Source organism: Phyllobates terribilis, unplaced genomic scaffold, assembly GCF_046119375.1.
Source record: "Phyllobates terribilis strain yellow unplaced genomic scaffold, ASM4611937v1 Scaffold_7__3_contigs__length_470593459, whole genome shotgun sequence".
In the NCBI taxonomy this organism is placed as follows: Eukaryota; Metazoa; Chordata; class Amphibia; order Anura; family Dendrobatidae; genus Phyllobates; species Phyllobates terribilis.
In genome coordinates this window covers 296,797,701-296,825,065 of record NW_027362767.1, presented here as the reverse complement: position 1 = coordinate 296,825,065, position 27,365 = coordinate 296,797,701, and the positions used below count along the sequence as shown (strand labels likewise).

The 27,365-nt window shown below is 45.9% G+C and overlaps 1 protein-coding gene across 4 annotated transcripts in view; it reads right to left on the bottom strand.

The window, feature by feature from the left end:
• NEXMIF (neurite extension and migration factor) overlaps positions 1-27,365 on the bottom strand; it is a 527,702-nt gene that overhangs the window by 106,592 nt on the left and 393,745 nt on the right. For all 4 annotated transcript variants that reach the window (XR_012247462.1, XM_073641021.1, XM_073641022.1 and 1 more), the window contains one exon: positions 4,513-4,610. Coding sequence is in view for 3 of the 4 variants with exons in the window: in XM_073641021.1 (XP_073497122.1) it covers positions 4,513-4,526 (14 nt within the window). In the remaining variant the exon portion in view is untranslated. The remainder of the gene's footprint in view (positions 1-4,512; positions 4,611-27,365) is intronic.

Here is a 27,365-nt window from a genome sequence, read left to right as displayed (position 1 = left end):
GATCTCAATCTGCACATGAGCCACCTCCAGCGGCCATTTTCCTGCAGCCGTGAGGGTCAGGGAAATGGTCGTCTCCAGCGGCCCATGGCTTCAGGAAAGTGGCAGTCGGGAAGGCAATGCACTCCGCTCTGCTCACCGCCGACACCGGGCACGCAGCATCAACACAGTTCTGCCTCCTGTGATCCCGCTCCACCACCACCGCCGCAACCCCCCGGTTATCCTGCATTAGGACTATAAGACGCATCCCCCCCATTTTCCTCCCTAATTTGGTGAGGGGGGGGAGTGTGTCTTATAGTCCGAAAAATACGGTAATCTTGATGTATTTGTCAATAAAAGCATAAACATTTCTCAAATGCTTATAAATGTACTTCAATAGCAATAGAAACATCTGACTCAAAGATCTAAAAACACTGAGGCAGCAAACTTAGTGAAAATAAAAATTTGTGTCTGTCTCAAAACTTTTGATGACGACTGTACAGTAAAGTGTAAGAAAGGTAAACCCGGCAGTCCAATTCAAGATGAAATGATTATGTGTTTATTAACATCTGCAAAAAGGTCTGTGTGCAGTGGGCCAACGTTTTTGTCACTTGACTTTGTTCACGGCCAGAAAAGGATATAGACTGAAGCAGGCTGATGTAACATACTCCCCCAGTAATATTTATCTTAATATTGAAATGGTCGCTGTTGTTTCAACAAACATATCAGCAGTACACACGAAAATAGCAAACTTTGCAATATATCTTAGAGAATCATGCTTATTTGTCCACTTATGAAATACTACTTTCCCTTACCCCTCCCACTTCAACTCATCATCCAATCTGAAAAACAGCTAAAATCTGTCTTGGTCAAAGACTGACAGCATAGTCAAGTGAGGTGTCAGGTTACACCTCCTTTTATACTGTAGTAAAAGGGAAGCAGGGAGAGGAAGTGAGGAGCAGAGGGAGAAAACAAGCAGAGGCAGACAAGACTGGCAGATCCTGCTGCAGTTACTGAGTGATTTAGCTTATCGCAGAGCTGGATCCACAGTCACACAGCTAAGTACCGCTGTATAATGTGCTCTATGCTGTTGCTACTACTTCTGAACATGTGCTAAGCAGAGAAGCTATTGTCATCAGATGTGTGGAGTGTATGGTTCTCAGTAGTGTGTATTAAATGTACATATGTCATGTCAGTGTGTGTGGAGTATTTGTGTGTTCAGGTGCATTAAAAGGGTTGTCCACTACTCAGATAACCCCTTCTGAATTTCTACATTTTCCCCTTTTAAAATACTCAGGTGCCATCACTGTTCCAGCGGTATTGTCACTGGCTCTCCCAGGGATCGCATGACATAACAATGACATGCGATCCCTGCGGCCAATAAGCGCTGACTTCAGCAGCTCTCACTACTTACGGATGTATGTGATTTGTCCAAAGGAGGGGAGAGTGAAGCCAGCGCTGATTGGCAGCAGGGATGATGTGACATAACATAGTCACGCAATGCCGGGGAGAGCCAGTACCAGCACTGGAGGTGAGTATAAGTGTCACTATGTTACAGACGGGAAACAGAGATTCAGAAGGGGTTGTGCGAGGAGTGCACAACTCCTTTAAGCTTTTGTGTGGAGTTTATGCAGATGTGATTATGTGTGTGGAATGTATGCACTTGTATAGTAGTATTGTTTGGATATATGCAGGTGTGTGGAGTATATGTGGTGGATGTTTATGGAACCATGAAACATAAGCAGTTTTGCAGAATTGTGTGTGACATGATGGAGGTATATGGATTGCATGTATAGAGGTGTACTGGGAATGTGCGTAGGTGTGTGCAGAGCATATGATGCGTGTGATGGACGTGTTAATTGTGTGTGCCCTCTTTAAGCTGCAGTATTGTTTCAATTCTACATAATAATATTTAGTCATAACATATAAGTAACTACCATAGTTGGTTTTGAGAGGTGTCATGTGAATCACTGCATCAAATCTAGCACACTGACCTTTTTGATAGCGGTAGAAGGGGTTTTTATTTAAGCCATTGCCTTGTGAGCTAAAAAAGCTTGTCCCCTCTGCACATGATGTTATAACGATGGACATGATGTCTCAGGAGTGTGCTCAAAGGCACCATCAAAATAAAAAAACAAGTATTACATCTAGACTAATAAGCATGGTTGTTCAATAAAGAGGGCTAAGTACTAGTCCTCCCGGTGTTGTCCTAAACATACCATTGTATAGGACATCGTCTAAAGCGCAGTGACGGGAGGAGAATGAACTCCAGTGGTATTGTCTTAAAGGGGTATTCTCTAGTTGTATCTTGAGCAGCACACAACCCTCCAGTTTCTTTTGTTTTCTTGGTGCTTTCCTCCTTGAGTGACAGTTCTAGTTCAGTAGCTTTGTCCTATTGCTAAGCTTCTGCTAAAGTGACACATTAACAATCTGTCAGTGCTTATTCTGAAGTGTATACTGTTATCACCATATTTGCATATAGAGATAACAGGGCCTTTGAACAGCAGCAATGCTGCTCTGGATACTGCCAATGCTGGGGCTGGTAATTTTGTAATACTGATAACAGCAGCTCGAGCATGAACTGAGAGGGAGGGGAGGTGAGCAACTAACTGCTGTATAGAAATTAATTGGCTGGAGAGATGTGGCTGGTATCTCAGGAGTTAACTCCTCAGCCAGCAAGGTAACTACTTTGCGTACTCGGCCAGGCTGTGGTGGTTGGTCTCATTTGCAAAAAGCTGTACACTCTGTAAGATAAAAGCTCTCATAGCAGGAGAATGGCAGCAGATAGAGAAAAGTAAGTACATTGAAAACCTGCTCTTTTTCATTCTGTCTAACCATCTATATCAATTTCATAACATGAGAATAACCCTTTAATGTAAAGTGGTTTGATATGATTTAGGATGACTGTTCATACTGTCGTGGCAAGGGAGTGGATTATTTGCAATGGTAAAATATATTTAGCATTCTAAAATCCCACTGCTCATGCACTAATAGCTCTGTTGCTTGTATATCGGAGGTCACATGTTGAAATGATATGCCAGCGCTGCACCAGAATTTGAAAATCCTGTATTTGCCATTAATTAAAATTGTCATGAGAATGTAAAATATGTATTTCGAATCTATTGACTTCTTTTTTTCGCTGCAGTGCTGCAGTAATTTAGGAGCATGCTGTGCTTTGTGAACTGCAGCATACTCTAGATGTTGAGTGTTTGGCATTGATCTTTCCTGTTGACTTCAATAAACAATGTCGAAAATAAAAAATAGATGTGTCTGTGATTTTTCTTGGTGAGCTTGTACAGGTTATTACTGTGCTCACATTAGTATTCTGCGCTATAGATTTTCAGTTTTCCTTCAAGCAGTTATAATGCAGTTCTCAAACACACTACTATTACTGTGGCTCCAGTCAGCCTTAAAGTGGCTGTCCTACATTACAAAACTGTAGAAACAGCGCCCCTCTTTTCCATAGGCTATGAGTAGTAAGCGGCTGAGCTACAATACCACACATACCCTGTGGACACAAGCAGAGATGTCTGGCAGAGAATCCTTTTAATGCTATGACATTTTAATAATATTGCTCCTCTACATACAATGCCACATGTATGGCACCCACATATTGCAACATTAGATAGCTGCAAAAAAAAAAAAAAAAAAAATAATCCTGAACTAGTGACTGCATCATTAGTTGTTTGTGTCCATGGCATTAAAGGGCATCTGTCATCAGGTTTTTGATACTTAATCTGAGAGTAGCATAATGTATGGGCAGAGGCCTTGATTCCAGCGATGTATCACTTACTGGGCTGCTTAGTGCAGTTTTTTATAAAATAACTGTTGTATCAGCAAGAGATTATCCCTACAGGAGGACTTGGCTTGCTGCCAAGTAGTCCAGCCTCACCCTCCACCAATGATTGGCAACTTTCTGCCTATGCACAGTGTACACAGAAAGCTACCAATCAGAGGTGTGGGCGGGGTTATACAGAGCTCAGCATTCAGAGAACTGCTAGATCTGCAGCAGATATAACAGTTTTTAATCAAAACTGCAGCAGTCAGTAAAGGATCTGATACATCGCTGGAATCAGGATCTCTGCCCCTACATCATCCTGCTCTCAGATGCTGCAGCAAAAACTTGGTGACAAATTCCCTTTAGGAACCAATGTTATTCTATGAGGCAGTGCAGATCTGCATATTTTTTCTCAGCTGTATTCGGCATGAGAAAAAAAATTGCAGCATGCTGCGATTTCACTCCGAAATTAATAGAGTGCAATAAAAAAAAATTGCAAGCCATATGGACCATCAGTATGCCATCTGCTTATTACAGATACTTACAATTCTGTAGCATAGGAAACTGTAAATGGTGCCGTAAAAGATTAATAGCTGCCGAGTAAAGAAACGGATTGTATACGGACAGCACACGGATAACAAGTGAGAGGAAAATTGTCCCACTATCCTGGATTAGAACGGGACTGATTATTTATACGCCAGTGTGAGTGAACCCTTAATATAACACTTTCAAAGTAAAGATGGTGTGATCTCGTTCACCTTGAAGAGTGCATTCCCGTCTTATCTCTGGGCCTCCAGGAGAAATCTGCAGGCTGCTTGTCGGGCACTTCGTATTGGCATCCTGCATTCTTCAACACCTACAGAAATGCAAGAGAGAGAACCATCAACAACCATTTGTCTTTTTATTATATCTACTGTGTCTAGGAAGATGGTGTATTTACAATGGAAATGTGAGCGTTATGGTCTCCATCACACAGAGCTTTGCTACTGACTTTTAAAAAAATTACCTCCATTTTCATGCGTTTTTCTTCAAAAGATTTTTAGGGCTTTTTTTTTATTCAGACATATGTTATTTTTACTGTAGAGAAGCACAAAGCTCATAGAAAATAGCCTCACCAAGGCCATGCTGTGTTTGGGGAAAAAAAGTACACCAAAAGGGTAAAAAATCCATGCTGTTTATAGTGCATTTCATATTTTCAAACTGACTGACAGCAAACATCTGGCCACAAACTAAACAAGGCAAAGTAGGGTGATCATTTTTGCAAAAAATGCTGTTTGGGAAACCACCTTAATAGCAGTAATTACATAGTTTTAGGCCTCATTCAGGCAGATATCCGGGGCTGTGGAGCAGTAAGCCAAACCTCTGACTCCAGCTCCGCTATTTTCCTGACTCCTGACTTCGGACTCCACAGCCCGGCCTCACTACTGAGCGTGTACATAAAGTGCAGCACTGCCTCACTACTGAGTGTGTACATAAAGTGCAGCACTGCCTCACTACCGAGCGTGTACATAAAGTGCAGCACTGCCTCACTACTGAGCGTGTACATAAAGTGCAGCACTGCCTCACTACTGAGTGTGTACATAAAGTGCAGCACTGCCTCACTACTGAGTGTGTACATAAAGTGCAGCACTGCCTCACTACCGAGCGTGTACATAAAGTGCAGCACTGCCTCACTACTGAGCGTGTACATAAAGTGCAGCACTGCCTCACTACTGAGTGTGTACATAAAGTGCAGCACTGCCTCACTACTGAGTGTGTACATAAAGTGCAGCACTGCCTCACTACTGAGCGTGTACATAAAGTGCAGCACTGCCTCACTACTGAGTGTGTACATAAAGTGCAGCACTGCCTCACTACCGAGCGTGTACATAAAGTGCAGCACTGCCTCACTACTGAGCGTGTACATAAAGTGCAGCACTGCCTCACTACTGAGCGTGTACATAAAGTGCAGCACTGCCTCACTACTGAGTGTGTACATAAAGTGCAGCACTGCCTCACTACCGAGCGTGTACATAAAGTGCAGCACTGCCTCACTACTGAGCGTGTACATAAAGTGCAGCACGGCCTCACTACTGAGCGTGTACATAAAGTGCAGCACTGCCTCACTACTGAGCGTGTACATAAAGTGCAGCACTGCCTCACTACTGAGTGTGTACATAAAGTGCAGCACTGCCTCACTACTGAGCGGGTACATAAAGTGCAGCACTGCCTCACTACTGAGCGTGTACATAAAGTGCAGCACTGCCTCACTACTGAGCGTGTACATAAAGTGCAGCACTGCCTCACTACTGAGCGTGTACATAAAGTGCAGCACAGCCTCACTACTGAGTGTGTACATAAAGTGCAGCACTGCCTCACTACTGAGCGTGTACATAAAGTGCAGCACTGCCTCACTACTGAGTGTGTACATAAAGTTCAGCACTGCCTCACTACTGAGCGGGTACATAAAGTGCAGCACTGCCTCACTAATGAGTGTGTACATAAAGTGCAGCACTGCCTCACTACTGAGCGGGTACATAAAGTGCAGCACTGCCTCACTAATGAGTGTGTACATAAAGTGCAGCACTGCCTCACTACTGAGCGGGTACATAAAGTGCAGCACTGCCTCACTAATGAGTGTGTACATAAAGTGCAGCACTGCCTCACTACTGAGCATGTACATAAAGTGCATCACTGCCTCACTACTGAGCATGTACATAAAGTGCAGCACTGCCTCACTACTGAGCGTGTACATAAAGTGCAGCACTGCCTCACTACTGAGCGGGTACATAAAGTACAGCACTGCCTCACTACTGAGCGTGTACATAAAGTGCAGCACTGCCTCACTACTGAGCGTGTACATGAAGTGCAGCACTGCCTCACTACTGAGTGTGTACATAAAGTGCAGCACTGCCTCACTACTGAGCGTGTACATAAAGTGCAGCACTGCCTCACTACTGAGCATGTACATAAAGTGCAGCACTGCCTCACTACTGAGCGGGTACATAAAGTGCAGCACTGCCTCAGTAATGAGTGTGTACATAAAGTGCAGCACTGCCTCACTACTGAGCGTGTACATAAAGTGCAGCACTGCCTCACTACTGAGTGTGTACATAAAGTGCAGCACTGCCTCACTACTGAGCGTGTACATAAAGTGCAGCACTGCCTCACTACTGAGCATGTACATAAAGTGCAGCACTGCTCACTACTGAGCGTGTACATAAAGTGCAGCACAGCCTCACTACTGAGCGTGTACATAAAGTTCAGCACTGCCTCACTACTGAGCGGGTACATAAAGTGCAGCACTGCCTCACTAATGAGTGTGTACATAAAGTGCAGCACTGCCTCACTACTGAGCATGTACATAAAGTGCATCACTGCCTCACTACTGAGCGTGTACATAAAGTGCAGCACTGCCTCACTACTGAGCGTGTACATAAAGTGCAGCACTGCCTCACTACTGAGCGTGTACATAAAGTGCAGCACTGCCTCACTAATCAGTGTGTACATAAAGTGCAGCACTGCCTCACTACTGAGCGTGTACATAAAGTGCAGCACTGCCTCACTACTGAGCGTGTACATAAAGTGCAGCACAGCCTCACTAATGAGTGTGTACATAAAGTGCAGCACTGCCTCACTACTGAGCGTGTACATAAAGTGCAGCACTGCCTCACTACTGAGCGGGTACATAAAGTGCAGCACTGCCTCACTACTGAGCGTGTACATAAAGTGCAGCACTGCCTCACTACTGAGAGTGTACATAAAGTGCAGCACTGCCTCACTACTGAGTGTGTACATAAAGTGCAGCACTGCCTCACTACTGAGCGTGTACATAAAGTGCAGCACTGCCTCACTACTGAGCATGTACATAAAGTGCAGCACTGCCTCACTACCGAGCGTATACATAAAGTGCAACACTGCCTCACTACTGAGCGGGTACATAAAGTGCAACACTGCCTCACTACTGAGCGGGTACATAAAGTGCAGCACTGCCTCACTACTGAGTGTGTACATAAAGTGCAGCACTGCCTCACTACTGAGCGTGTACATAAAGTGCAACACTGCCTCACTACCGAGCGTATACATAAAGTGCAGCACTGCCTCACTACTGAGTGTGTACATAAAGTGCAGCACTGCCTCACTACTGAGCGTGTACATAAAGTGCAGCACTGCCTCACTACTGAGCGTGTACATAAAGTGCAGCACTGCCTCACTACTGAGCGTGTAAATAAAGTGCAGCACTGCCTCACTACTGAGCATGTACATAAAGTGCAACACTGCCTCACTACCGAGCGTGTACATAAAGTGCAACACTGCCTCACTACCGAGCGTATACATAAAGTGCAGCACTGCCTCACTACTGAGTGTGTACATAAAGTGCAGCACTGCCTCACTACTGAGCGTGTACATAAAGTGCAGCACTGCCTCACTACTGAGCGTGTAAATAAAGTGCACTGCCTCACTACTGAGCATGTACATAAAGTGCAGCACTGCCTCACTACCGAGCATATACATAAAGTGCAGCACTGCCTCACTACTGAGTGTGTACATAAAGTGCAGCACTGCCTCACTACCGAGCGTGTACATAAATTGCAGCACTGCCTCACTACTGAGCGTGTACATAAAGTGCAACACTGCCTCACTACTGAGCGTGTACATAAAGTGCAACACTGCCTCACTACTGAGCGTGTACATAAAGTGCAACACTGCCTCACTACTGAGCGTGTACATAAATTGCAGCACTGCCTCACTACTGAGCGTGTACATAAAGTGCAACACTGCCTCACTACTGAGCATGTACATAAAGTGCAGCACTGCCTCACTACTGAGCGTGTACATAAAGTGCAGCACTGCCTCACTACTGAGCGTGTAAATAAAGTGCAGCACTGCCTCACTACTGAGCATGTACATAAAGTGCAGCACTGCCTCACTACCGAGCGTGTACATAAAGTGCAGCACTGCCTCACTACTGAGCGTGTACATAAAGTGCAGCACTGCCTCACTACTGAGCGTGTAAATAAAGTGCAGCACTACCTCACTACTGAGCGTGTACATAAAGTGCAACACTGCCTCACTACTGAGCATGTACATAAAGTGCAACACTGCCTCACTACCGAGCGTATACATAAAGTGCAGCACTGCCTCACTACTGAGCGTGTAAATAAAGTGCAGCACTGCCTCACTACTGAGCGTGTACATAAAGTGCAGCACTGCCTCACTACTGAGCGTGTACATAAAGTGCAGCACTGCCTCACTACTGAGCGTGTACATAAAGTACAGCACTGCCTCACTACTGAGCGTGTAAATAAAGTGCAGCACTGCCTCACTACTGAGCATGTACATAAAGTGCAGCACTGCCTCACTACTGAGCGTGTACATAAAGTGCAGCACTGCCTCACTACTGAGCGGGTACATAAAGTGCAGCACTGCCTCACTACTGAGCGTGTACATAAAGTACAGCACTGCCTCACTACTGAGCGTGTAAATAAAGTGCAGCACTGCCTCACTACTGAGCATGTACATAAATTGCAGCACTGCCTCACTACTGAGCGTGTACATAAAGTGCAGCACTGCCTCACTACTGAGCGGGTACATAAAGTGCAACACTGCCTCACTACTGAGCGGGTACATGAAGTGCAACACTGCCTCACTACTGAGCGGGTACATAAAGTGCAACACTGCCTCACTACTGAGCGGGTACATAAAGTGCAGCACTGCCTCACTACTGAGCGGGTACATAAAGTGCAGCACTGCCTCACTACTGAGCGTGTACATAAAGTGCAGCACTGCCTCACTACTGAGCGTGTACATAAAGTGCAGCACTGCCTCACTACTGAGCGTGTACATAAAGTGCAACACTGCCTCACTACTGAGCGTGTACATAAATTGCAGCATAGATTCATCTCAGCTAAAAGTTTAGATCCTTAGATCAGGAATAGGACATACATTTATAGGACATTTCATAACTTTCCCAAATTCTTATGAAATCATTTACAGCACATCCTGCATTATACTACTGTACTCAATATATTATATATTTTAGGAGTCGGAGTCAGTCCATTTTATACCAACTCCGACTCCTCTAAAATGGACACTAACTCCAACACCACGACTCTGACTCCACAGCCCTGCTTATTTCCCATCCATTTTTCTTGGATTAAACATCTATAGTCTAGGAGTCTGTACACATACTGTATTTGTGTTTTTTTTCAGACTCTGTGAGGACTGAACTCACAAATGCAAGTCTATGGGTCTGTGAGAAAAAATTGCATATCCGCGTGCCATCCATGTGTTGTTCGATCTTCATTTTTGTTTGATAGGAGAAATTTGAGAAAAATGTTCCATCAGGTTTGACATTCAGGAGTATGAGAAAGCTTAATGACGGCCCCTGTTGGTGTGGGAGTCGTAATGGATGTTCACCAGGTTTCCCAAAAACAGATGATACTATGAAAGTCTGAAGTAAAAAAAAATCAACAAACTATATATTGTATACTGGCATATATTTTTATTTTGTATTTTAGGCGGTTGGGGTCCGCACTTTGATTATATGTTCTCCATGTTTATATGATTTGCCTCTTGGTTTCCTCCCAGGCTGATAGCTTTAGACCACGTGCACACATTGAATATTTGGGGACTTTTTTACCTCAGTATTTATAAGCCAAAACCAGGAGTGGGTGATAAATACAGAAGTGGTGACGTGTTTCTATTATACTTTCCCTCTGATTGTTCCACTCCTGGTTTTGGCTTATAAATACTGATGTAAAAAAACTCCCCAAATATTCAATGTGTGCATGTGGTCTAAAGCTATCAGCCTGGGAGGAAACCAAGAGGCAAATCATGACCAAATACTGAGTGTGTCTTTCCAAGAACTTGAAATAGTGAGATTAGATACTACATGATGGCAATATGTGTACATTGCTGTAGAATATGTTGGTGCCATATTAAGAAAAGGAATCAAAAGTGAGCCTAGAGTGGTCTAGAAAATGTCATATGATTTGACCTTAGAAAAAAATAAAATAAAAGTGATGTCCATAACTAAACTATATATATATATTCTGTGATGCACCATTTAGATACAGCTGTATGTATACTCCTGACAACTGCATACCTGTGTAAATGAGGGAACATGACTGTACACTACATTATTTTTTTTCACAGCAATTTATTGAAAATCAATTGAAATAAATCAGTTCCAGTTAACTCGTTATGTCTCGTCCATGTAGTATCGACATCTACTAAAAAGCCGCTAAAAACGGGTCCATAACACAGAACTCTGATTGACCTGAGTCTCATAGTAACATACATACTGCAAATAAATTTTGCACAGATTTTCTACTATATCTTTACAGGACATCTGTATACTGTATTAGATTGGCTGACTATGACTTTATGTAGTTATATGGAGATTACTCTAAGACCCGTTCTTGAATCCCAGCAAGGCAACAATTAAAGAGATTAGCAAAAGAGACCTACTTGTTGTCTATCAATAGTGCCACACCTGCCTATAGGTGGAATCTGGAACTGCAGGTCAGCCTTATCTATGTAAATGGGCCTCATCGGCAATGTCAAACACAGCCCACCACAAGAGAAGCTTAGAGAAAAAAATCCATTTTTGGATTCTGATACAACCACGCTTATTTTTTTGTTCATTTTTTTTGCCCATAATTATATCACGTCTGTCAAAGAAGAAGTCAATGCACATTGAGTTGGGCTACCACCCCTCCAAGAAAACCAGATCCTCAGATCTGACACAATAATGAGCTGCAAAGGTTTATCACCGGACAACCTATTTGTATATTTTGCCACAGGGTCTTATTACTTATTAATGAATTTGACCCTATTGATGATGACAACAGTAAAGTTTACAATGCAATTAAAAGTGGACCTGCCTGTACAGATGGAAGCCCAGTCCGACATTGAGTGTACCGGTAATTATATTGTCAGTGTTCCAATAATATGCCTTACCCTTAATAGAAAATGGAAAGGAACAGAAGTGGAAACAAATGCTGCATACTAAATGTATGTGAGCTTTATAAACAGTCATTCCTGTTATGAAACAAGGGGCCAATGCTTCTTTTTAGGGTAAATATTATAGGGAATCTGTCAGCAGTTTTTTTGCTATGTAATCTGGAATCACCATGATGTACAAGCAGAAACCCTGATTACAGAGATGTGTCACTTACTAGACTGGGTTTTGCTGATTCAATACAATCAGCGTTTTATCAGCAGGAGATTATCAATACACGACTAGATGTCTTGTGCCTCCTAGTCCAATCAAGTTGCTAGAACTGATTAGCAGCTTTCTGTCACTATACAACGTACACAGAAAACTGTGATGTGAGAACTCAACAACTGAGCTCTGCTAGATCTGCAGCAGAGAAAACAGTGACTATCATAACCGCTGCACCTAGTAAACTAAGTGATACATCACTGGAATCAGCGTCTCGGTCCCTACATCATGCTGCTGTGAGATTACATAAAACAATGCTGCTGACAGATTCTCATTAAGGCATTGTGAGACTAGTATTACACAATCAAATATATTCCATAATTCCCATGTTCATTCTCATGAATGAAAAATGTTTTAGATTTTAATGTCTCCACCACTTTCAAACGTTGTATTTGTCATTTCTATATTCTTGCCTGATGTTGGACCACTGGGATTTATGGGCTATTAAACGCCAGGCTAGACTTACTGCACACAGTGACAGCTACACACGTGCTGTACAGTCATGGCCAAAAGTATTGAGAATGAGACAAATAGTAATTTTTCCAAAGTTTACTGCTTCATTTTTTGTAATGGCAATTTGCATATACTCCTGAATGTCAAAGAGTGATCAGCTTAACAGCAATTACTGTACTTGCAAAGTCAATATTTGCCCAGAAAATGAACTTTAACCCCCAAAACACATTTCAACATCAATGCAGTCCTGCCTTAAAAGGAGCAGCTAACATCGTTTTAGTGATTGATCCATTAACACAGGTGTGAGTGTTGATGAGTACAGGGCTGGCGATCAATCAGTCATGATTAAGTAAGAATGACATCACTGGACACTTTAAAAGGAGGCTGGTTCTTGGTATCATTGTTTCTCTTCAGTTAACCATGGTTATCTCTAAAGAAACACGTGCAGCCATCATTGCACTGCACAAAAATGGCCTAACAGGGAAGAGTATCGCAGCTACAAAGATTGCACCTCAGTCAACAATCTATCGCATCATCAAGAACTTCAAGGAGAGAGCTTCCATTGTTGTCAAAAAGGCTCCAGGGCGCCCAAGAAAGACCAGCAAGCGCCAGGACCGTATCTTAAAACTGTTTCAGCTTCGGGATCGGACTACCAGCAGTGCCGAGCCTGCTCAGGAATGGCAGCAGGCTGGTGTGAGTGCTTCTGCACGCACTGTGAGGCGGAGACTCTTTGAGCAAGGGCTGGTTTCAAGGAGGGTAGCAAAGAAGCCACTTCTCCAGAAAAAACATCAGGGACCGACTGATATTCTGCAAAAGGTACAGGGAGTGGACTGCTGAGGACTGGGGCAAAGTCATTTTCTCTGATGAATCCCCTTTTCGATTGTTTGGGACATCTGGAAAACAGCTTATTCGGAGAAGAAGAGGTGAGCGCTACCACCAGTCTTGTCTCATGCCAACTGTAAAGCATCCTGAAACCATTCATGTGTGGGGTTGCTTCTCAGCCAAGGGAATCGGCTCACTCACAGTCTTGCCTAAAAACACAGCCATGAATAAAGAATGGTACCAGAATGTCCTCCAAGAGCAACTTCTCCCAACCGTCCAAGAGCAGTTTGGCGCCCAACAATGCCTTTTCCAGCATGATGGAGCACCTTGCCATAAAGCAAAGGTGATAACTGTTATGCACACGCCCGGACTGACTGGCGTGTGCGGGTGTTGTGGTTCCACTGGACCATGGACCGGAGAGTGCCTGGAGGGGCGTGACTAAGTATCTGGCCGATCCGACCAAGGTGGCACGACGGCATACGACGCCAGTGCACCAGGGAGAAACCGGGCAGAGGGACCAGGTGCTACTCCAGGTCAAACTCCGGACACGGGGGTTGACCCACACTGGGATTACTGGAACAGGCACGTTAGGCTGGCACAGACTGGTGGATGTAAGCAAACACGGCAGGTATGCAGATGGGTGGATACAGGCGAGTATGCAGGCAGGGAGGTACTGGCCGAAAGGACGGGCTGGAGCACAGAAAGGTTAAGACCCAGTACAGACTGGGTCACAGAACCGCAGATGCGGTAGACAACCACAGCAGAGAGGGAACGCCCGAAGCGGTGGGCAAGAACAGAGCAGGACGGGGCTGCAGGAGCAGCGAGCACAAGCAGGGCAGGACAGGACTGCCGGAGCAGCGGGCAGAAGCAGGGCAGGACAGGACTGCCGGAGCAGCGGGCAGAAGCAGGGCAGGACAGGACTGCCGGAGCAGTGAGCAAAAGGGTCAGAGCGGAGCAAGGCTGCCGGAGCAGTGAGCAAAAGGGTCAGAGCGGATCAAGGCTGCCGGAGCAAGGAGTCAGAGCAGGACGGACAGGGCTCTGTTCACACGGAACAGACAGGAAGGGAAAGGCAGAGCCAGATACCCACAGGGTATTTGCAGTGAAGTAGCAAGTGGACCACAAACTCACAAACGGGAGTACAGAGACAACAAGCAGGAGTTAGGTACGAGTTCAGACTCTGCAGAAAAAGGAAAGGAACGGACATAGAGGCAAAACAGGTAAAGGATAGGAGAGAGTTCAGACTGGAACTGAGTGTACGGAAGAGACCGACACTGCAGCGGGATACAGGAGCGGGTCTGGGAATACGGCCCCCAGAGAGGCGGGACGAACAGGCAAGGAGCGTGTTCAGACAGGACAGACAAGATACAGGAGCGGGTCTAGGTAATCGACCCTGAGAAGGCGGGAGGAACAGGCTAGGAGCGAGTTCAGACTCTGCAGAAAGATGCAGAAAACAGACAGAGGGAAAAGGGAGACAAGGTTAAAGTAGAAACGAGGCACAGACAACAGGGAACAGAGGAACGGGAACAGAAACAGCAAGGCAGGAACACAAACAGGACTCTGTTCAGACGGGAACAGATACCGCAAGGCAGGAACACAAACAGGACTCTGTTCAGACGGGAACAGATACCGCAAGGCAGGAACACAAACAGGACTCTGTTCAGACGGGAACAGATACCGCAAGGCAGGAACACAAACAGGACTCTGTTCAGACGGGAACAGATACCGCAAGGCAGGAACACAAACAGGACTCTGTTCAGACGGGAACAGATACCGCAAGGCAGGGACACAAACAGGAATCTGTTCAGACGGGAACAGATACCGCAAGGCAGGGACAGGCAGATCTAGGAATACGGCCCCTAGAAGGCGAAAGAACAGGCAAGAAGCGTGTTCACAAGAACAGACCACAGTTCAGACACAGAACTGGAAAACAGGCAGGAAAACAGGATAGGACCTGGCATGTCAGAGACAGAAGCCAACTGACAAGAAACAATGCTCAGGCGCCATCTTGAGGAAGAAGGTGGTATAAATACCCAAAGATGGACAGCAATAGGCTGAAGGTGCAACAGGGGCGTGTCCGCAGCAGGTACAAGAAACAGGAAGTTCAGCGGGCGTCGCCCTATGCAGCCAAAACAGACAAACAGACAGCAAGGAGGGAAGCCAGAGAGACATTCTGGACAGGAGATCAAGTGCGCGCTCTTGCACAGTGGGAGATGGACCACTATGCAAGGACGCCGCCAGGTATGTTACAGTACCCCCCCCCTTACGCCCCCTCTTCTTCAGGCCTGCCAGAATCTTCCGCAGGGAATTCGAGGGCCAATTCTTCACTTCGAAGAGATCACTTCCACTGTCCACCGGAAAAACTGGTCTCCTCTGGGTAGCTAGGATGCTACCTCCCATCCAGCCACCCTTAGCAACAGACGAAACGGGTGGAGTACCAGGAACAGCACACAAGGAAGTCTCTCTCCACATATTTTCAGGTGGCACCCCAGAGGGTACAGGAGACAACTGGAAGTCCTCCACCGGGTTGGAGGGGGACAGAGACTTGGGGGTAATCTCTGCTTCGAGGTACATCTTGTCAAGCTCACAGGAAGAAATAGACGGGTTATCAGGTACATAATGAGGAAAAGTCACTGTCTCTTTGTTATCTGGTGGTACCCCGGAGGATTCAGGAAACAACTGGAGGTCCTCCGCCGGGTCAGAAGAGTGCCGAGGCTCAGAGAAAACATCTGCTTCAGAGTACACTAGGTCGGACTCACTGGACGAAGCAGGCGAGGTATCGGGTACCGAGTATAGGAAAGTCTCTGTCCATTCACCACCAGGTGGCACCCCGAAGGGTTCTGGAGACAACTGGCGGTCCTCCGCCTGGTCAGAGGGGTGTAGAGACTCACGGGTAACCTCTGCTTCAGAGTACACTAGGTCGGACTCACTGGACGAAGCAAGCGAGGTATCAGATCCAGGATATAGGAAAGTCTCTGTCCATTCACCACCACTGTGGCACCCCGAAGGGTTCTGGAGACAACTGGAGGTCCTCCGCCTGGTCGGAGGGGTGTAGAGACTCAGGAGTAACCTCTGCTTCGGAGTACACTAGGTTGGACTCACTGGACGAAGCGAGCGAGGTATCAGGTACAGAGTATAGGAGAGTCTCTGTCCTTTTGCTACCAGGTAGCACCCCGAAGGGTTCAGGAGACAACTGGAGGTCCTCCGCCTGGTCGGAGGGGTGTAGAGACTCGGGGGTAACTACCACTTTGGGGTACCCATTGTCAGGCTCACAGAACGAAGCGGACAAAGTATCGAGTACCGGGTGTAGAGAAGTCTCTCTCCATTTGTCATCGAGTGGTATCCCGGAGGATTCAGGAGGCAACAGGGGGTCCTCCGCCAGGTAGTAGAGGTGCACAGACTCTGAGGTAACCACAGCTTTGGAGCATCCTTGGACATGCACACCGGTTAAAGTGGGTGAAGCATCTGATGCCGGGTGCAGGAAGTTCTCCTGTGTGGAGTCTGGATGGGCAGAAGTCTCTTCGGGCAGGAGAACTGGTGCACTACCCACGCACATTACCCGTTGGGGCTTCTCCGGGATACAGGGAGATGAAGCTTCAGTAGGGACTTCAAGGTTGGGGTCAGGAGGTCTCAGGGAGGACAGACCCTGGCGTGACGGCTTGCCTCTACGTCTAGCACGTCTGGACTGCCTCTTGAGGTTGGGAGAAGTATTCCGGAAAGCGTAGTCACCCTGTGAGGATTCTGGGTGGGCAGTAGTCTCATTGGGCTGGAGGACTATTGCGCTACCCACACACATTACCCATTGGGGCTGCTCCGGGATATTGGGAAGTGAAGCTTCAGCAGGAGCCTCCGGGTTAGGATCATCGAAGACCATTAGAAAGGCCACCAGGAAGGCCATTAGGTCCAGGAGGATCGGATCCTGTGTTTCATATAGGGGGTTGATCCATTCCAAGGCATCACCCGCCAGGTAAGACATAATGAATGCCACCTTAACCCGATCGGTGGGAAAACATAGAGGGTAGAACTTGAAGTGTAGCATGCATTGCTCCACAAATGCACGACTTTGTCTTGGATCCCCATAATAACGTAGCGGATCCGCAGGAACGAGAGCAGATAGATCCATCTGGACGGGTGCGTAATTCGCCTGGAACTCAGCTAAAGGAAAAAAAAAAATTTTATTTATTTATTTTAATGCATGTATTCGCTGGAAAACTTCTCAGAGAGCGAAGGCCGTGGGGCTCAACGGGAACCATGGCCTGAGCATGCTGTTATGCACACGCCCGGACTGACTGGCGTGTGCGGGTGTTGTGGTTCCACTGGACCATGGACCGGAGAGTGCCTGGAGGGGCGTGACTAAGTATCTGGCCGATCCGACCAAGGTGGCACGACGGCATACGACGCCAGTGCACCAGGGAGAAACCGGGCAGAGGGACCAGGTGCTACTCCAGGTCAAACTCCGGACACGGGGGTTGACCCACACTGGGATTACTGGAACAGGCAGGTTAGGCTGGCACAGACTGGTGGATGTAAGCAAACACGGCAGGTATGCAGATGGGTGGATACAGGCGAGTATGCAGGCAGGGAGGTACTGGCCGAAAGGACGGGCTGGAGCACAGAAAGGTTAAGACCCAGTACAGACTGGGTCACAGAACCGCAGATGCGGTAGACAACCACAGCAGAGAGGGAACGCCCGAAGCGGTGGGCAAGAACAGAGCAGGACGGGGCTGCAGGAGCAGCGAGCACAAGCAGGGCAGGACAGGACTGCCGGAGCAGCGGGCAGAAGCAGGGCAGGACAGGACTGCCGGAGCAGCGGGCAGAAGCAGGGCAGGACAGGACTGCCGGAGCAGTGAGCAAAAGGGTCAGAGCGGAGCAAGGCTGCCGGAGCAGTGAGCAAAAGGGTCAGAGCGGATCAAGGCTGCCGGAGCAGTGAGCAAGGAGTCAGAGCAGGACGGACAGGGCTCTGTTCACACGGAACAGACAGGAAGGGAAAGGCAGAGCCAGATACCCACAGGGTATTTGCAGTGAAGTAGCAAGTGGACCACAAACTCACAAACGGGAGTACAGAGACAACAAGCAGGAGTTAGGTACGAGTTCAGACTCTGCAGAAAAAGGAAAGGAACGGACATAGAGGCAAAACAGGTAAAGGATAGGAGAGAGTTCAGACTGGAACTGAGTGTACGGAAGAGACCGACACTGCAGCGGGATACAGGAGCGGGTCTGGGAATACGGCCCCCAGAGAGGCGGGACGAACAGGCAAGGAGCGTGTTCAGACAGGACAGACAAGATACAGGAGCGGGTCTAGGTAATCGACCCTGAGAAGGCGGGAGGAACAGGCTAGGAGCGAGTTCAGACTCTGCAGAAAGATGCAGAAAACAGACAGAGGGAAAAGGGAGACAAGGTTAAAGTAGAAACGTGGCACAGACAACAGGGAACAGAGGAACGGGAACAGAAACAGCAAGGCAGGAACACAAACAGGACTCTGTTCAGACGGGAACAGATACCGCAAGGCAGGAACACAAACAGGACTCTGTTCAGACGGGAACAGATACCGCAAGGCAGGAACACAAACAGGACTCTGTTCAGACGGGAACAGATACCGCAAGGCAGGAACACAAACAGGACTCTGTTCAGACGGGAACAGATACCGCAAGGCAGGGACACAAACAGGAATCTGTTCAGACGGGAACAGATACCGCAAGGCAGGGACAGGCAGATCTAGGAATACGGCCCCTAGAAGGCGAAAGAACAGGCAAGAAGCGTGTTCACAAGAACAGACCACAGTTCAGACACAGAACTGGAAAACAGGCAGGAAAACAGGATAGGACCTGGCATGTCAGAGACAGAAGCCAACTGACAAGAAACAATGCTCAGGCGCCATCTTGAGGAAGAAGGTGGTATAAATACCCAAAGATGGACAGCAATAGGCTGAAGGTGCAACAGGGGCGTGTCCGCAGCAGGTACAAGAAACAGGAAGTTCAGCGGGCGTCGCCCTATGCAGCCAAAACAGACAAACAGACAGCAAGGAGGGAAGCCAGAGAGACATTCTGGACAGGAGATCAAGTGCGCGCTCTTGCACAGTGGGAGATGGACCACTATGCAAGGACGCTGCCAGGTATGTTACAATAACTAAATGGCTCATGGAACAAAACATAGAGATTTTGGGTCCATGGCCTGGAAACTCCCCAGATCTTAGTCCCATTGAGAACTTGTGGTTAATCATCAAGAGACAGGTGGACAAACAAAAACCAACAAATTCTGGCAAAATGCAAGCATTGATTATGCAAGAATGGACTGCTATCAGTCAGGATTTGGTCCAAAAGTTGATTGAGAGCATGCCAGGGAGAATTACAGAGGTCTTGAAGAAGAAGGGGCAACACTGCAAATATTGACTTGCTGCATTAACTCATTCTAACTGTCAATATAACCTATTGGTACTCATAATATGATTGCAATTATATTTCTGTATGTGATATAAACATCAGACAAACACTAATAAAAACCAGAGGCCAGCAGATCATGTGAAAATATAATTTTGGTGTCATTCTCAAAACTTTTGGCCATGACTGTACAGATTGACATTGTACTCATCCCATGTCGTAACGGAAAAGCAAACGCTGCTTTTCTTGGTGTCGGAGAGCAAAGCAATTCACATACAAAGACCGGATCCAGAAGAGTTTGATTCCAGAACTGTGTATCTCCTAATCATATTTTAGGCAAGCCGGCTCCTCTGAAGAAATGTAATATTTTGTATTCTCTTTTTCCTTAAAAATGCAAGAAATATCCTCTGCTTGGAGCATAAATACCCATTTCACAGATGGTACTGATTCAGTTACTGTGTATGAAATTCATTTTGTACACAGTATGCAGACAGACAGTTCAAGAGAGATCTGAAGGCTCTCTTAGTATGCATAACAAGGGACCCCTGGCAATAACTGTGACCAGCACTGGAGAAAGATAAGCCAAGCACTGAACATGTGGTGTGAGCGGCAATAAGCTCTGCCGGGGCGACTGTTTATCTGTTTATGTCCTGGATATACAGTACAGCATCACCATCATCATCACCATGGATAGAATCGTACAATTAAGAAATTATTGCACTCTAGTGAGAATCTCATTGCACTACAGCCCAACATATTCTCAGACCCAGGGCCAGCGTCAGCACCTGGCGCACCCGGGCAAGTGCCAGGGCCCGGAGCAGGTGGGGGGCCCACTCACCGTTGGGCATCCTGGCGCTCTATGGGACCCGCTTGCTCAGGGCCCCGGCACAATACTTACCTCTCCTCGTGCCTCCGCAGCAGGTCCGGTCCCTTACGCGGTTGCTGCACTGTGACGTCTGAGGTCAGAGGGTGCGGTGACGTCTGCGCTCTCTCCTGAGCCATCACAGGCAGCGCAGAGCGGGAAGACACCGGCGACGCTGAGGAGTCCAGAGTAGCGGCAGCAGGTGAGAAGTGAGATGAGTATTTGATTTTTTTTTTTATATATGAAGGCATGGGGCATTATATGGGGGGGGGGTGACATCCTGCATGGGGCATTATATGGGGGGAGAGGTGACATCCTACATGGGGCATTATATGGGGGGGAGAGGTGACATCCTGCATGGGGCATTATATGGGGGGGAGAAGTGACATCCTGCATGGGGCATTATATGGGGGGAGAGGTGACATCCTGCATGGGACATTATATGGGGGGAGAGGTGACATCCTGCATGGGGCATTATATGGGGGGGAGAGGTGACATCCTGCATGGGGCATTATATGGGGGGAGGTGACATCCTGCATAGGGCATTATATGGGGAGGAGAGGTGACATCCTGCATGAGGCATTATGTGGCGGGAACAGCCTGCATAGGGCATTATGTGGGGGGAACAGCCTGCATGGGGCATTATGTGGGGGGGAATAGCCTGCATATGGCATTATGTGGGGGAACAGCCTGCATGGCATGGGGCATTATGTGGGGGGAACAGCCTGTATAGGGCATAATGTGGGGGGAACAGCCTGCATGGCATGGGGCATTATGTGGGGGTAACAGCCTGAAAGGGGAATCATGTAGGGGCACAGCCTACATGGAGCATTATTTGGGGGCCAGTATTCTGTATGGAGCATAATAAGGGGGCCAGTATTCTGTACAGAGCGTAATATGGGGGCCAGTATCCTGTATGGAGCATTTTATGGGGGCCAGTATTCTATATGGAGCGTTATATGGGGGCCAGTAACCTGTATGGAGTGTTATATGGGGGCCAGTATCCTGTATGGAGCGTTATATGGGGGCCAGTATCTTGTATGGAGCGTTATATGGGGGCCAGTATCCTGTATGGAGCATTTTATGGGGGCCAGTATTCTGTATGGAGCGATTCGCCGGTTTCTGAGATATTGTAGAATTTACAATAGATATCGCTCATGTAATGTAAGAAGTGAAATCTTTGGCACTGTACTATATATATATATATATATATATATATATATATATATATATATATATATATATATTCTCTGCGGTATCTGTACATCACGAATCGTGGTATGTGTTAAAGGGGCCCACTGAGACTCTTTCACCCAGGGCCCACAGAAACCTGGATTTGGCCCTGCTCAGACCTAATCATTAGTCTATGTGACTACCCATTTCTTCCATACCTGGTTATAGACTACTAAGGGTGGCATCACAGCCAAAAAAGACAAAGATTAGACCCCTAAAAATTAACATTTAATAATATTTTTAGAAGCGTGTAGGACCTTTCCTTCTAAAAACATATATACCAAACAATACTATAGGATATAAGCAAAAAATTCTTCTTCAACCAATGTAAAGGGTACCAGTCAGGGGACAGTATAAGAGGGTCTATATCAGCCCTAGTTGTCCTTTCCTCCTGTCCCTTCCTGGCATCGGAGGTTGGCACCCTAATTTGTACTGCGTGGCGCCCCAGCTCAACGTCGGTATCCCTTATAGCCCTATTACACCCTATCTCTAATAAATAGACACAAGACAGGTAAGATAGAAAGATAGAAACAAATTATATATATATATATATGTATAATTGAATTCAAATAGACATGCTGGCCATGGGTACTGTCTCTACATATTTTCAATTAATACTCCAAATTGATACTCCTCAACCAAATGTACGTACAGCAGAGTCGGAGTAAACAGGTAGGTGTAGATGATTGTCACTGAATACTACACTTCACTTCAAAACTTGAATAATGGTACATAGTCAGATACAGCATAGAGTTGAAGCACAACACAAGGGGAGTAACTATTCCAAAAAAATCTCCCCCATGCAGGTAAGAAAAAAGACCTTATGCCTTTTACCAACATATATGGTTGGACTAAACAAGCCCAGGCTGTCTACAATTAACACAGTAAGTCACAGCGAACAAAAAAACAGATCTCACTGAATAAATCATCAGGAGGACACGTATATATACATATACCACGAAGAAAAATGTTTTGCTTATGTCCTATAGTACTGTTTGGTATATACATTTTTAGAAAGAAAGGTCCTAAACGCTTTTAAAAATATTATTAAAAATTAATTTTTATTGGTCTAATTTTTGTCATTTTTGGTTGTCTAGTTTAATTAGGCCCGACTAATACATTTATGTTTTGGTGTTTGGTAAAATAATAACATTTACCATATACTCACCTCTGGTGCCGGCGCCGTTACAGGTGGCACTGGCTCTCCCGGGACTGCGTGGCATTGTTATGTCACGCAATCCCTGCGCTCAATCAGTGCTGGCTTCAAGCTCCCCTCCATTGGACAAATCAAGACATCTGGGAGAGCAGCAGCAGTTCTCACTTCCTCTGAATGTCTATTACGTCCGTAAGAGAGGACAGTGAGGCCACTACTGATTGTTATGTTATGCAATCCCAGGGAAAGCCAGTGTCCACAATGCTGGAATGGCGCCAGCCTCGGCAGTGAGTATAAGTGTCTTAATTTTACTGAGGGGAAACATAGAGATTCAGAAGGGGTTGCCCAAGTAGTGGACAATCCCTTTAATTGCAACTTTTCAAAAATTTGCAAACTTTAGGTGCAAATATACTCCAGCTACGCCTGGTGTTTGCGTAAATTTTGCATAATTTCAGCAGAAGATGCAACAAGTCACAAAAAAAGGTTAAAGATAAAAATAAAGAATATTTTTTACTTCTCACAAAATTCATGACCCGTCTTGAATTTGCCGCAAAAAACATCAAAGAATACAAAAAGACCAAAAAAGAAAAGTGACTTGAAAAAAACATGCAAATTGAAGAATAGGGCCTATTGACTACTAGAACAATGAGAAGAATAGAAAAAAACATACATGGGACAACAGAATGTGCCTGGTATCCTGTGATAAGTCTGGGATCTATCATTTGATTTTATGTTTGGAACACACAATTTATTACTTGTCTACAACAAAATGCCAATTTTAGGAAGTAAAGTAATAATATTTGTATTAAACTAGTACAGAGTTGGCATTGTGGCTCTTGACATGCAGTAATGTTAATGCTAAGTTGACACATAATTGAATTATTCTGTGCTGACAAACTAGTTACGTCACCTTTTTTATCATCTTTTCCGCTGCATTGCATTTGTGGTAAGAATCCAAAACATGCAATTTGTTATGGATACAGTTAAGGTGATATGCTAGTGAATCCATAACAAATTTTTCTTTTAAAACAGTTGTCCACTTAAGCAAAAAATAATAAAAACGAATAAACTTTATTTCAAATCAATATATATACAACTTACTAATATGGGACCAGGAAGAAGCGCCTGCTCGGTGCGAAATGGCTGTTGTCCATATCCAAAAGTATGGCATTCAGCACCACTCTGTAGTTTTATCTACTTCACATAATGTTTTCTAAATTTTTTACGCACAGGTGAGTGCTGCAATTTAATTTTTTCTACTAATATTACCAATATACTTCAGCTTGTTAAGAACCCTGATCTGTAAGTATCAGAGACAGAGCAGCCAGCTCTACTTCTGGATTGCGTTCTGCACAGGACAGAGTTTCTGGGTTGGCACATGGTAGTTTTATTCAAGTGGACAACCAGATATTAAATTACCCCTTTAACACAAGAGAACTACGGTACTCTGTAGGTTACGCTCTAAACAGTGCCAGTTGTGACTGCTCATTTACATAGGTAATATTTCCTGTGCTACCATTTGAATATTTGCTCTGCACAATAATAGATTGCTCTTCAGCTGTCAAGGGTTATAATAGCTTTTATTTTTCAATGATGCCTATATACATTTTTCCACTCATCTCTCTCTCCGACCCTGACAAGTCTGTTGCCGCTTACCAATTATATTTTCCACTACGTCTTATTGTCATCGTAGGACTGTGACATTGCATCCCCTAGCACATAACCATGGCAGACAATTTCTGGTTGGCATGGTAGCCAGTTGTTTTTTTAGTAGTTTAGAGCCAGTTTATACATATTGTTAAGGGGCATAGAAACTTGTTAATTCATAAGGATCCAAAAATTCAGTTCTTGAGAAGGGTCGTAACTCTGCATGTATTGTATGTATTTATACATAATGGACTTGGAGAGACTTATGGTCTACTATAACGGTACTACTGCGTCTGGGACTATAATTGGTGACTCTTGTTCAAAAAATTAAAGTCGTAAGGCTTATTTGCTTTTTACACCCTATTAAATTGTATTGGAGTTCTTAAAAAGGAGAGTTTAGGATGTTAGGAAAATATTTTTGTGCAATATCACATTCTGGTCATCCATAAGTTCCCCTGCGGTGCAGGTACACAAATCAATAAGACATTACACTACGTAAGTAAATTTCCTGTAATTAAGCAGCGATCCTTGGTGCATTCCACACAAAGTACAAAGAAGGAGCTATCAGTTTAAAAAAAGAACCGGTCGTAAAGTCACAAACATGAAGTAAGCAAGGAACTCTTCATCTCTCCCTCCATGCTCCCCATTCATCTCACCTCCTTCTCAGAACTATTCCTCAATATTCACTCCTATGTTTCCAAACACAGACAGTCACCTCATGCCCTGTCCTGCTCCCACCTACTAACACTTTCCCTGCTCCTTCTAACTGCAGGCGATATCACTCCAAATCCTGGCCCTCCTCAGCACATCCCCACAGTCACTTTCGCCTTCTATCCACGATCTGTCCCAAACTCTCGCAACCTTTCAAACCTTATATCCATCCGCCTAGCCACCGCTTCCCCAGTCCCACTAACGGGAGCACTATGGAACGCTCGCTCCATCTACAACAAACTTTCCAACATTCATGATCTTTTCATTACTAACAAACTTTCCTACCTCGCCATCACTGAAAACTGGCTCACCCCCTCTGACACAGCCTCACCAGCTGCACTTTCATACGATGGACTCCATCTTTCTCAAACACCCCGCTCTAATGGCAAGAAAGGTGGAGGAGTAGGTTTTCTCCTGTCAGACAACTGCTCCTTCACCCATATCCCACTGCCACCCTCCGTTGCCCTCCCCTCTTTTGAGGTGCATTCTGTGCGCATCAATCCCCCCTCCAACCTCCAACTGGCCGTCAATTACCGTCCCCCAGGACCAGCCACCTCTTTCTTCGACCACTTCACCACCTGGCTGCTTCATTTCCTTTCCACTGACATCCCGTCTATCATCATGGGTGACTTCAACATCCCCATTTACACTGCTCACTCATCTGTCTCTAAGCTTCTATCCCTCACTTCCTCCTTTGGCCTTGCTCAATGGTCTTCTAACCCCACTCACAAAGATAGCCACACACTGGACCTCATCTTTACCTGCCTCCGTTCCCTATTTAACATCTCTAACTCCCCTCTCCCCTTGTCTGACCACAACCTACTTACATCCTCTTCCCTCTCCTCTCCAGGCGCATAATCCCCACTCCACAAACTTGCACACCCTCACAGAAATCTCAAACACTTTGACACTCACTCTCTGAATCCCTTCTCCCTCTTACAGACATAAGTTCCTTACACAATGCAGATGCTGCTGCCACTTTATATAACACCACAACAGCTGCAGCTCTCAATTTGTTCGCCCCCCTCACACATACCACAGCTCGCACACTCAACAGGCAACCCTGGCACACCAACCTGACTAAAGAACTGCGAAGGGCCTCCAGGGTTGCTGAGCGGAGATGGAGAAGGTCCCAATCCAACGAGCATTTCATCGCATTCAAACAATCCCTCACTATTTTCAAGTCCAAACTCACTGCAGCAAAACAAACATACTTCTTATCTCTCATATCCTCCCTGTCTCACAACCCTAAACAGCTATTCAGTACTTTCAATTCTCTCCTCCAGCGCCTACTCCCTACTCCTCTCATCTCAGCTGAAGACTTTGCCTCATTTTTTAAGCAGAAGATTGACACCATCAGACAAAGCTTTCGCCTAAACTCCCCACACCCCCTCCTCATATCTACTCAACCCTTCTCCTCCAAAACCAGCTTCTCCACCATTATGGAAGATCAAGTTTCCTCTTTACTCTCCAAATCACACCTCATCACCTGCGAACTTGACCCAATCCAGTCCCACCTCATCCCTAACCTCACCACAGTCTTCATACCAACCCTAACCCACCTTTTCAACCTGTCACTAACAACTGGTGTCTTCTTCTCATGCTTCAAACATGCCTCAATCACACCCATCCTCAAAAAGCCTTCCCTTGACCCATCCTCTCCGACTAGCTATCGCCCCATATCACTTCTCTCCTATGCCTCAAAACTACTGGAACAACACGTCCACCTTGAACTGTCCTCCCACCTCTTCTCAAGCTTCCTTTTTGACCACTTACAATCTGGCTTCCGACCGCATCACTCCACTGAAACTGCCCTGACTAAAGTCACCAACGACCTACTAACCGTCAAATCCAAGCGACACTACTCTGTCCTCCTCCTCCTGAACCTGTCATCTGCCTTTGACACAGTGGACCATTCCCTCTTACTACAGATTCTCTCATCTCTCGGCATAACAGACGTGGCCCTATCTTGGATCTCCTCATACCTAACAGACTGGACTTTCAGTGTCTCCCACTCACACACTACCTCCTCATCTCGCCCCCTATCTATCGGTGTCCCCCAAGGTTCAGTCCTAGGACCCCTGCTCTTCTCATTCTACACCTCTGGCCTCACACAGCTCATAGAGTCCCATGGCTTTCAGTATCAC